This window comes from Lycium barbarum, chromosome 9 (genome assembly GCF_019175385.1).
Source record: "Lycium barbarum isolate Lr01 chromosome 9, ASM1917538v2, whole genome shotgun sequence".
Taxonomy (NCBI): Eukaryota; Viridiplantae; Streptophyta; class Magnoliopsida; order Solanales; family Solanaceae; genus Lycium; species Lycium barbarum.
The window spans coordinates 124,310,694-124,323,064 of record NC_083345.1 but is presented as its reverse complement, the minus strand read 5'-3'; the positions used below and the strand labels follow the sequence as shown (position 1 = coordinate 124,323,064).

At 36.4% G+C, this 12,371-nt stretch overlaps 3 protein-coding genes across 3 annotated transcripts; all 3 read left to right on the top strand.

The window, feature by feature from the left end:
• The first annotated feature begins 353 nt into the window (after positions 1-353).
• On the top strand, positions 354-1,568 carry LOC132609873 (dehydration-responsive element-binding protein 1D-like). The gene has a single exon (XM_060324059.1). It carries the CDS (start codon positions 538-540, stop codon positions 1,294-1,296), a length of 759 nt encoding a protein of 252 aa, XP_060180042.1. The 5' UTR covers positions 354-537; the 3' UTR covers positions 1,297-1,568.
• A 2,143-nt stretch (positions 1,569-3,711) lies between these two features.
• LOC132609870 (dehydration-responsive element-binding protein 1F-like) lies at positions 3,712-4,873 on the top strand. Its single transcript, XM_060324055.1, has one exon. The coding sequence runs from the start codon at positions 3,893-3,895 to the stop codon at positions 4,646-4,648; it is 756 nt and encodes a 251-aa protein (XP_060180038.1). The 5' UTR covers positions 3,712-3,892; the 3' UTR covers positions 4,649-4,873.
• Positions 4,874-9,917: 5,044 nt separating this feature from the next.
• On the top strand, positions 9,918-11,086 carry LOC132609869 (dehydration-responsive element-binding protein 1D-like). Its single transcript, XM_060324054.1, has one exon. It carries the CDS (start codon positions 10,089-10,091, stop codon positions 10,845-10,847), a length of 759 nt encoding a protein of 252 aa, XP_060180037.1. The 5' UTR covers positions 9,918-10,088; the 3' UTR covers positions 10,848-11,086.
• Positions 11,087-12,371: the final 1,285 nt, after the last annotated feature.

Sequence of the window (12,371 nt, the reverse complement as noted above, 5' to 3'; positions counted from 1 at the left end):
GTGTGGCTGATATCACAAAGTTTATGTCTCATTGACCCAAAACTGGAAAGGACAAGAAAAAAATAAAGTCCTCCATTTTTTTAATCTTATCCTAAACTTTGCCTACTCACTACAAGTCTTCAGCCAATAAACCTTCCAGTTTATTCTTCTTCATTTTAGTCATAATAATAAGCAGACCCCACGAAGAAGAAGAAGAAGAAAAGCTGAATAATTCAATCTCCTGTTCCTTTAACAATTCTTTAACCAACTGATTTCCGTGTTCGCGTCTATATCGTAGCCACGTGCTCTCTTCTTCTTTACTTAATTCATAATCCATTTATATCCAAAATCTATAAAAACCGCTTTCAAACTTTCACCAAATTCTCAAAGCCTCAGCAACCAACAAATCAACAATAACAACAACAACAACAACATACTCTTAGTCATAGCACTTTACTCACTACAAAGTTCGAATAGTATACTCACTACAAAGTTCGAATAGTATTGACTATTACAACTATATCAAGAAAACAAGTAGTTTCTTCTACTATTCCATAGATGAATTATAATAACACGATCTTGTGCATGTCAGATGCCAATTCAGGAAACCTGGAGAGAGATCACTTGCAAGAAACATCATCATCATCAGGTCAAGATGAAGGAGCATTCCTATTAGCTTCAAGCCGACCCAAGAAACGTGCCGGAAGGAAGAAGTTCAAGGAAACTCGCCACCCGATTTATAGGGGAGTGAGGAGGAGGAACAATAACAAGTGGGTTTGCGAGGTTCGTGAGCCTAGTCAACAGAAAAGAATATGGTTAGGAACTTATCCTACTCCAGAAATGGCGGCTCGAGCTCACGATGTTGCTGCATTAACACTTAGAGGTAATCTAGCCACTCTGAACTTCGCTGACTCTCGTTGGAGGTTGCCAGTGCCAGAATCGAAGGACCCCAAAGACTTACGCCAGGCTGCTGTGAAAGCAGCCGAGGCGTTCCGTCAGGATTCTGACTTAGTTAGAGTTGACTATATGAATGAGGAAGTCACTTCTAGTGCTAAAGAAGTAAAGTACCAAGAGATAGTTGTTGGCGGGGCCAATGGAAGTGACGTTGATTTTAGCACGAAGTCATTACATATGGATATGGAGAACATTTTATGTTGCAATTGGGGAGAAAATAATGAGATGTCCGAGATGGAAGGATGGAGAGAAAAGATGTCGGAGGAGCTTTTGTTTTCACCAACTCCTCGTTTAAGTAGTTATTTCAGTTGGGATGATGTGGAAAGTGAAGTCGAAGTGTCATTGTGGAGTTATAGTATTTGATACTAATATAGGAATAATTGGATTTCGCTTCACTAGCTAGTACTTACAAGCTAGGACTGGCATCTTTATATTTTTATATGAAAAAAAAAACACTTAAAGGGAAAATACTCAACAAGATTGATGTGAAAGTGTTCACAATAAAACAATTTGCTGATCATTGCAAATAGATTCATGTTATTATTTGTAATACCATTCAATAAGAACATACCTCCTCGAATTCTTTTTGTATTATTATAGTACATGCATCCAGCATAAGCATCATATCTTTTGTACACCCCTCGTGGAGATCCTTCAGCCTACATATAATAATGAATGTGTTAAATTTCCCAATTCTTATATTATTTATTCACCACATAATAATTTTCGTAATTAATATATACAAATATTACAATCATATAACTAATACAATAAGCCAAACGACCCCTTAAATGTAATTTGTGAAAAGGAAATGGAGATAAAAACTTAAAGGGGCTTTGTAGCACGTGGTTGAATTAACTAGTGAGTTGGCAAAAAGTTTAGCATAATGATCGTGCTTTATGTTTTTTCTTACTAGTTTCCATTTTGGGTCTCAATAATGGGATAGAAATTTGTTGAATTTTCGGGGTTTCCTTTTAGGTCAATGGGATAAAAACTTTGTCGGCTTCTGAGTAGGAGTGTACAAAGTAAACTGACAAATCACATCAAATTGATAAATCGAGTCAAACCGAGAAAAAATCACTAGTTTGACTTGATTTGGTGTTGAAAAAAAAAACCGATCATAATTGGTATGGTTTGATTTTAATTAAAAAAAGTCAAATCGAACCAAACCAACCCGACATTACATGTATTCAGTTTTTAAAATATTTTATACATAAAAATATTTATTTGTAATATAATTTATAAATATTTCTTAAATTTTTTCGTAGTTTTTTTAATCTATTATCATATTATTCAAGCTTGAACTTAAAATTTTGAATGTCAATAAGTTTTATATCCTATGTTAGTAACTCAAATAAAATCCAAACCAAAACCAATTCAACACTAATGCTAACAAAAGAAATTCAATTTACCACTAAGAATGACAATAATATTGGATATCTATTCTTTAGTTTTGCATAATTGATTTACAGAGTGAAAATACATACAACAACAACAAGCCCAGTATAATCCCACTGAGTGGGGTCTGGGGAGGATAGAGTGTACGCAGACCTAACCCCCACTTTGAAAGGTAGGGCGGCTGTTTCCGAAAGACCCTCGGCTCAGAGTGAAAATACATAACTTAAGTTTTTTTTCTTTGTCATGTAATTAATACTTATTAGCCGTACTTATTTTAGCATGACTTAGTATTTTTAGATTATGGTCATTTTCTTTATAGCTTGTTAATTAGCAATATTTATTTTACCCGATTTTATTAGCTTTTGTTGAATATTTTAATACAATGTCATCACTCTTCTCACATTTTGTGTTATTTTCTTAAGAAACACCTTAATTATATAGTTGTATCTTACTAGGACTAAAGAAATATTTGAAGTCAAAGTTATATGTTTTGTATCAAGACTATTCCGGAAAAAAAAAAAACCGAAAAACCAGAGAAAATTCGAGGTTGAAAAACCCGAATTTTAAGATTTGATTTGGTGTATAAATTTTAAAACCCGACGCAATTGATTTGGTTTGATGTTTAAAAAATCCGAACCAATCCAGTCTATGGGCACCCCAACTTCTGAGGAAAACAGATGGAGGTTTAACACACACGGGTGCTACACTGCTACGGACTTGTGCTACTTTGAAACTACGAATATTCCAAAAAAGAATTTGGTTAGACTAATAAATAGCATGATTGGTCAAATTTTTTACTAGTTAACTAAAGTTAAAATAATTAATTTCGTGTAAATACCTAGTACAAATAAATATAAACCATGTACATGGTCCAATTTCAAATTTTTTCTTTAAATAAATCTAAACAATCATGTAGGTTTACTAATTTCACAATTGACCAAATCAAATTAAACAAAGTCAATACTTCACATTAAACAAATTCTCGTACCCGTATAGCAACGACATATGTCAAGTGTGTACCATCGGTGTGTCTCATGTCGCTCTTTTCCGAACCGACACATTTTCAACTCATTGACCCAAAGCTAGAAAGGGCAATAAAAAAAAGTCCTCCATGTTTTAATCTTATCCTAAACTTTGCCAACTCACTACTTCAACCAATAAAATTTCCAGTTTATTCTTACTTCATTTTTCTATTCATATAAATAAGCATATATTTATTTTATTTTATTTAATAATAGAAGCAGACCCCACGAAGAAGAAGAAAAACTGAATACTTACACAATTCTTTAACCAAATGAATTTCCGTGTTCGCGTCAAGATCCTAGCCACGTGCTCCCTTCTTCTTTACTTAAATATATAGTCCATTTATATCCAAAATCTATAAAAACCACTTTCAAACTTTCACCAAACTCTCAAAGCCTCAAACCACCAATAAATCAACGACAATAACGTTCTCTTAGTCATAGCACTTTACTCACTACAAAGTTCGAATAGTATTGACTATTACAAACAGTCCTGACTATTTCAAGAAAACAACTGGTTTTTTTCTACTATTCCATAGATGAATAGTAACTCGATTTCGTGCTCTTCAGATTCCAATTCGACAAACCTGGAGAGAGATCACTTGCAGGAAACATCATCATCATCAGCTCAAGATGAAGGATTATTCCTACTAGCTTCGTGCCAACCGAAAAGACGTACTGGAAGGAAGAAGTTCAAGGAAACTCGCCACCCAATTTATCGGGGAGTGAGGAGGAGGAATAATAACAAGTGGGTATGTGAGCTACGCGAGCCTAGTCAACAGAAAAGAATATGGCTAGGAACTTACCCTACTCCAAAAATGGCGGCTCGAGCTCACGATGTTGCTGCATTAGCACTTAGAGGCAACCTAGCCACTCTGAACTTCGCTGACTCTCGTTGGCGGTTGCCAATGCCAGTATCAAAGGATCCTAAAGACTTACGCCAAACTGCTGTAAAAGCGGCTGAAGCGTTTCGTCAGGATCCTGAGTTAGTTGGAGTCAACTATATGAATGAGAAAGTCAATTCCAGTACTGAAGAAGTAAAGTACCAAGAGATTGTTATTAGTGGAGATAATGGAAGTGGCAGTGAATTTAGCGTGAAGGCATTACATGTGGATATGGAAAACATCTTATGTTGTAATTGGGGAGAAAATAATGAGATTTCAGAGATGGAAGGATGGCGAGAAAAGATGTCGGAGGGGCTTTTGTTTTCGCCAACTCCGCGTTTAGGTAGTTATTTCAGTTGGGATGATGTGGAAAGTGAAGTCGAAGTGTCATTGTGGAGTTATAGTATTTGATACTAATATAGGTATAATTGGATTTAGCTTCACCACCCGGTTAGCTACAAGCTAGGAGTAGTTTTTAAAAGTACAAAAAGAAGGGGGGAGGGGGGAATAGTCAACTAGATTGATGTTACAATAAAAGAATCTGCTCATTGCAGATAGATTCATGTTATTATTTCCATATAGGTGAGAAAACATTATTTGCAATGCCAGTCAATAAAGACATGCCTCCTTGAATTCCTTTTGTTTTTTTCGACACATCTCAAATTCATTGTATTGTAACACATGCAGCCAGCATAATCCATCTCTAATGTAGATCTAGATTGGACATATAGGTAATGCGCTAATGTCTAATGAATTGCCGGATGGTCACTAAATATAAGATATAAGAAATTGGGATTTTCCGATAATCGGAAATCCAAAGTTCCAAATTCAATTTTCTTTTCTAAAAGCTTAGCCAAATGCCTCAATTGTAAAGAAGAAGAAATAAAAATAAATACACACATCAATGATATAAGATGCATTATGTTGGTGATGTATCCTCATCTTTCTTTTCTTTGTTCTTAATTGTTATTCTTTTGTTTCTTCATTTCAAGAAAAGAAAGAAAATATCAAACCAATTACGTATTGTCTTTGTTCCAATTTACCTGATGAGGCAGAAAATTTCAAACCAATTACACATTGTCTTTGTTCCAATTTAAAGACCTAACTGACAAAGTTTTTTTTTTTTTTCTATTTAAGAAAAGGAAATTACAAATGAAAACTATTTTAAAAAGGAAAAAAGGGCATAGTTGTTGGGAGAAAAGATAAGAAAATGAGTGTATTTGTTGAATTAAATAAATACTTACCCGCATCGAATGTTTCCGCTCGACCAATAAATAAGAGTTATGTGTCTTTTTTACACAAGTTTATCATTTAATCATAATAAGTGATATGAATAATTACCCTATTTTTTAGTAGTTAACTAAAGTTGAAATAATTAATTTCGTGTAAACATCTAGTGCGAATAAATATAAACCATGTACATGGTCCAATTTGAAATTTTCTTTAAATAAACCTAAACAATCATGTAGGTTTACTATTTTCACAATTGACCAAATCAAAATAAACAAAGTCAATACTTCAAATTAAACAAATACCCGTACCTGTATTGGAACGACATATGTCAAGTGTGTACCACCCGTGGGTCCCGACAAATTTTCTGTCTCATTGACCCAAAGCTGGAAAGGACAAGAAAAAAAAAGTCCTCCATTTTTTAATCGATATGGAAATGAAATAATGCAAGCGACACAGATAACACAGGATAATCAAAGCACAGGAAATAACAGATAATAGCAGAAATCGGAGCAGATAACACAGGATAATCAAAGCACAGGAAATAACAGATAATAACAAAAATCGGAGCACAAGAAATTATATTGCAATAATGCGACTACTAATAAGAACGGATAACGAGACTATCTACTAGCCTTCTACCCTAATTTGGGTCCTCCAAACCCTACTATCTAAGGTCATGTCCTCGGTAAGCTGTAGTTGTGTCATGTCGTGTCTAATTACCTCTCCCCAATACTTCTTCGGCCTACCCCTACCTCGTCTGAAACCATCCATGGCCAACCTCTCACACCTCCGCACTGGGGCATCTGTGTCTCTCCTCTTCACATGCCCAAACCATCTCAATCTCGCTTCTCGCGTCTTGTCTTCCACCGAGGCCACCCCTACCTTATCCCGAATATCCTCATTCCTAATCCTGTCACTCCTGGTGTGGCCACACATCCATCTCAACATTGTCATCTCGGCAACTTTCATCTTTTGAACGTGAGAGATCTTAACTGGCCAACACTCCGCCCCATACAGCATAGTCGATCTAACCACCACTTTGTAGAACTTACCCTTAAGTTTTGGTGGCACCTTCTTGTCACATAGCACTCCAGAAGCAAGCTCCATTTCATCCACCCTGCCCCAATACGATGTGTGACATCATCGTCAATCTCCCCGCTGCCTTGCACAATAGACCCAAGGTACTTGAAACTACTTTTCTTCTGGATGGCCTGGGTACCAAGCCTTACTTCCAAGTCATCCTCCTGAGGTGCTTCACTGAACTTACACTCCAAGTACTCTGTCTTGGTCCTACTCAACTTAAACCCTTTAGACTCCAGAGTATGTCTCCAACACTCCAGCTTAGCGTTAACTCCGCTACGAGTCTCGTCAATCAGGACTATGTCGTCTGCGAAAAGCATACACCATGGCACCTCACCTTGAATTTGCCGTGTCAATCCATCCATCACCAAGGCAAATAAAAACGGACTAAGAGTTGATCCTTGATGCAACCCCATCACAACTGGAAAGTGCTCTGAGTCTCCTCCTACTGTCCTCACCCTGGTTTTGGCTCCCTCATACATGTCCTTGATCACCCTAATGTACGCCACAGGTACACTTTTAGCCTCCAAGCATTTCCATAGGATCAGTCTTGGAACTTTGTCATAAGCCTTTTCTAGGTCGATGAATACCATATGTAAGTCCCTCTTCCTCTCCCTATACTGCTCCACCAACCTTCTCATAAGATGGATGGCTTCTGTAGTTGAACGTCTCGGCATGAATCCGAACTGGTTTTCTGAAATAGACACACCTCTCCTCACCCTCATCTCCACCACTCTTTCCCACACTTTCATAGTATGGCTTAGCAGCTTGATACCTCTATAGTTGTTGCAACTCTGGATATCTCCCTTATTCTTGTATAGAGGGATCATTACACCCGCCCTCCAATCTTCGGGCATCAATGCCGTCTTAAAGATGACATTAAACAACCTAGTTAACCACTCTAAACCTGTCGGGCCCGCGCTCTTCCAGAATTCCCCCGGAATCTCATCAGGTCCGGTCGCTCTTCCCCTGCCACCATAGACATCATCATAACCTCCCGAAATAGGTCCGATGTGTCCATTGAAATCACCTCCCACGAATAGCTTCTCAGTAGGCGGTATGCCTCCCACTAATTCCTCCAAATCCTCCTAAAAACGCCTCTTCTCCTCGTCGCCTAAGCCCGCTTGCGGCGCATATACACTAATAATGTTCAAAGTGAGTCCTTCAACGACCACCTTAATCGACATCATCCTATCAGTGACTCTCCTAACCTCTACCACCTGATCCCTTAATTCACTATCTACTAAAATGCCCACCCCATTTCTATACTTCGACCTACCAGAGAACCACAGCTTATACCCGTCTACCTCCTTAGCTTTAGGACCTACCCATTTGGTCTCTTGGATACAAGCTATATTAATCTTCCTCTTCTTAAGAATCTTAACTAGCACTATGGACTTCCCCGTTAACGTTCCAATGTTCCAAGATCCTACTCTCAACCTAGACGCTCCTTTAACCCACTTACCCCTCCTAACCCTCGCCCCCGTCCCCGAACGAGAACATGACCCTAGTCTACCATCACTAAGCAAAGCCACGAAAATGAGTATGAACTAATAAATTATTCAAAAGTCTAAAGTTAGCAAAAAATGTAACTACAAGTGTATGAACAAATAATGGATATGGCAACCAGAGGTACCAACTCCAGTTGAAATGAACCTAATCGCCGCCGGAAAACACTGTTCAACGTCTGAGAACTGTTCACTGTTCACTGCCGGAATTATTCTCACAGAGACCTGAAACAGTAGCAGAGAAGAGGGGGACAAGAAAAGAAAAAGAAAAAAGAAAAAAAAGGAGAGAAAGAGAGGGCTGGCCGGAAAATGGTGCCGGAAAAAGTCTCCGGCGATGACGCAGCAGTGTTCTGGCAGCGCCAGGAGCAGCTAAAAAAGGGGAAAAGGAGAAGAGAAGAGGAAGAAGAAGAAGAAGAAGAGAAGAGAAGAAGAAGAAGAAGAAGAAGAAGAGGAGAAGAAGAAAAGGAAAGAGAGAAAAAAATAGATCTGGCCGGCGTTACCTGGTCGCCGGAGTTACCTGGGCAGTGGTACGGTCTGGTCGCCTGACGGGGTGGCGGGAGGAGGGAGGGAGGAGATGTTACCGTTGGAGAGTTGGAGATCAGAGGAGAGAGAAAGCAGAGAAAAAAAGAATCTGTAATCTTAAACTACATTAGTAATGTAAAATATTTTAAAACTATATTTGAAAATAATTCTAGGATAATAAGCGTATATGAGCTCACTAAAGAAGCAAAATATTGGACGTTTTAAGGATAAAAGATATTATAATACCTAATAAACGCTTCAGTAGTAAAAGGAAATTTGGTTCCAAAGTTACCCTAATTTTACCTGAACGTATAAGGACAAATAATATATTTTCTCCGTCCCAAAATATAAAGTCAATTTAACTAATTTCGAATCTAAATTAAGTTGGATTAATTCAATATTTTAAAATTAAAATTTAGATATTCGAAAAATACTATAAGTTGCAATTCTCCTATCAATAATGTGAAAAGATTCTTAAAATATGTATTAAAATTTATGTAATTTGACTCCGAGAAGTGAAATGTAACAAATATTTTGAAATAAAGGAGTAAAAAATAATTTAATAAGGAGCAAAAAAAATTCACAAAAAGTCACTATTATATTGATCAATTACAAAGGCGCAGGTGGAAAAAAGAATGATGCTAAAAGTGAGAATACACAGGGAAAAGTAATAGCAACACCTATAATAAAGTGTCAATGGATTGTCTTAAAAATAACGAGGGCAAAATGAGAACAAGAAAAAGAACAAAAGCTACTTAAAGATTCGTAGGATCAAAGTTAATGTGATGACTATAAAAATCTTTAATTTCCTCTTATATATAGTTATAATTTGTTTTTTCTTTCTTATTCTTATGTTTCTCGTTTCAAGAAAAGTAAGAAAATTTCAAATTGCCTTTGTTCCAATTTACCTGATAATCAGGCTTAACTGCTCAAAAGAAAATATTTTTTTAGTAAACTAAAGTAAAAGTAATTAGTTTCGCGTACACCTAGTGGAGATAAATATTTATTCTTCGCCATAGTTTCTTTCCATTGACCCAAACCCGGAAGGACAAGCAAAAAGAAAAAGTAACTCAATTTTTTTTAAATCATATAATATCCTAAACTTTACCAACTCACTACTTCAACCAATAAAACTTCCAGTGTATTTATTTAATTTAGTTAATTTAATAATAGAAGCCACTAAGAAGAAGAGGAAGAAGAAAAACTGAGTACTCACGCAATTCTTTAACCAAATGAACTGAATTTCCGTGTCCGCGTCAATATCGTAGCCACGTGCTCCCTTCTTCTTTACTTAAATTCAGAATCCATTTATATCCAAAATCTATAAAAGCCACTTTCAAACTTTCACCAAACTCTCAAAGCCTCGTAAGTCGTACCACCAACAAATCAACTACAATAACATTCTCTTAGTCATAGCACTTTACTCACTACAAATTTCGAATAGTATTGACTATTACAACAGTAGCAACTATTTCAAGAAAACAAGTATTTTCTTCTACTATCCATAGATGAATTATAATAACACGATCTTGTGCATGTCAGATGCCAATTCAGCAAACCTGGAGAGAGATCACTTGCAGGAAACATCATCACCTTCAGCTCAAGATGAAGGAGTATTCCTACTAGCTTCGAGCAGACCGAAAAAACGTGCTGGAAGGAAGAAGTTCCGGGAAACTCGCCACCCCATTTATAGAGGAGTGAGGAGGAGGAAAAATAACAAGTGGGTATGCGAGCTACGCGAACCTAGTCAACAGAAAAGAATATGGCTAGGAACTTACCCTACTCCAGAAATGGCGGCTCGAGCTCACGATGTTGCTGCATTAGCACTTAGAGGTAATCTAGCCACTCTGAACTTCGATGACTCTTGTTGGCGGTTGCCAAGGCCAATATCAAAGGACCCTAAAGACTTACGCCAAGCTGCTGTGAAAGCGGCCGAAGCGTTCCGTCAGGATCCTGAGTTAGTTGGAGTCGACTACATGAATGAGAAAGTCAATTCCAGTACTGAAGAAGTAAAGTATCAAGAGATAGTTGTTGGCGGGGCCAATGGAAATGGTGTTGATTTTAGCGCGAAATCATTACATATGGATATGGAGAACATTTTATGTTGCAATTGGGGAGAAAAAAACGAGATGTTGGAGATGGAAGGATGGCGAGAACAGATGGCGGAAGGGCTTTTGTTTTCGCCAACTCCGCGTTTAGGTAGTTATTTCAGTTGGGATGACGTGGAAAGTGAAGTCGAAGTGTCATTGTGGAGTTATAGTATTTGATAGTAATATAGGTATAATTGGATTTCGCTTCACCACCCAGTTAGTTACAAGCTAGGAGTAGCATTTTTTTTTTTTTTTTGACAAAAAGAAGGGGGAATAGTCAACAAGATTGATGTTACAATAAAAGAATCTGCTCATTGCAGATAGATTCATGTTATTATTTCCATATAGGTGAGAAAACATTATTTGCAATGCCAGTCAATAAAGACATGTCTCCTTGAATTCCTTTTGTTCTTTTCGATACATCTCAATTTCATTGTATTGTAACACATGCAGCCACCATAATCCATCTCTAATGTAGATCTAGATTGGATATATAGGTAATGCGCTAATGTCTAATGAATAGCCGGATGGTCACTAAATATAAGATATTAGAAATTGGGATTTTCCGATAATCGGAAATCCAAAGTTTCAAATCAATTTTCTTTTCTAAAAGCTTAGCCAAATGCCTCAATTGTAAAGAAGAAGTAATAAAAATAAAAACACACATCAATGATATAAGATGCATTATGTTGGTGATGTATCCTCATCTTTCTTTTCTTTGTTCTTAATTGTTATTCTTTTGTTTCTTCATTTCAAGGAAAGAAAGAAAATATCAAACCAATTACGTATTGTCTTTGTTCCAATTTACCTGATGAGGCAGAAAATTTCAAACCAAATTACACATTGTCTTTGTTCCAATTTAAAGACCTAACTGACAAAGTTTTTTTTTTTCTATTTAAGAAAAGGAACTTACAAATGAAAACTATTTTAAAAAGGAAAAAAAGGGCATAGTTGTTGGGAGAAAAGATAAGAAAATGAGTGTATTTGTTGAATTAAATAAATACTTACCCGCATCGAATGTTTCCGCTCGACCAATAAATAAGAGTTGTGTGTCTTTTTTACACAAGTTTATCATTTAATCATAATAAGTGATATGAATAATTACCCTATTTTTTAGTAGTTAACTAAAGTTGAAATAATTAATTTCGTGTAAACATCTAATGCGAATAAATATAAATCATGTACATGGTCCAATTTGAAATTTTCTTTAAATAAACCTAAACAATCATGTAGGTTTACAAATTTCACAATTGACCAAATCAAATTAAACAAAGTCAATACTTCAAATTAAACAAATACCCGTACCTGTATTGGAACGATATATGTCAAGTGTGTACCACCCGTGGGTCCCGACAAATTTTCTGTCTCATTGACCCAAAGCTAGAAAGGACAAGAAAAAAATAAAGTCCTCCATTTTTTAATCTTATCCTAAACTTTGCCCACTCATGACTTGAGTCCGAAATCATAATAGTCCTATAAAAATCATTTTGAACCAAAATACCCCAATAAAAAAAAAAAGTTACAAAACTATTTATAGCGCAGTATTTTACTGGGCTATAGCACTAACATAGACGGAGCCGTTAACTACTATAGCGCAATAATTTACTGCGCTATAGTGCCTTCATTTTATTTTTTCCAACCCTTTTAGTTAACCCTTCTTCCATTACACTGTTTAACGTATTTTGACCATAGATTAATCAT

Excerpts from the sequence above, each read along its gene's own strand:
- LOC132609869 (XM_060324054.1), top strand. The coding sequence starts at position 10,089 with ATGAATTATAATAACACGATCTTGTGCATGTCAGATGCCAATTCAGCA.
- LOC132609873 (XM_060324059.1), top strand. The coding sequence starts at position 538 with ATGAATTATAATAACACGATCTTGTGCATGTCAGATGCCAATTCAGGA.
- LOC132609870 (XM_060324055.1), top strand. The coding sequence starts at position 3,893 with ATGAATAGTAACTCGATTTCGTGCTCTTCAGATTCCAATTCGACAAAC.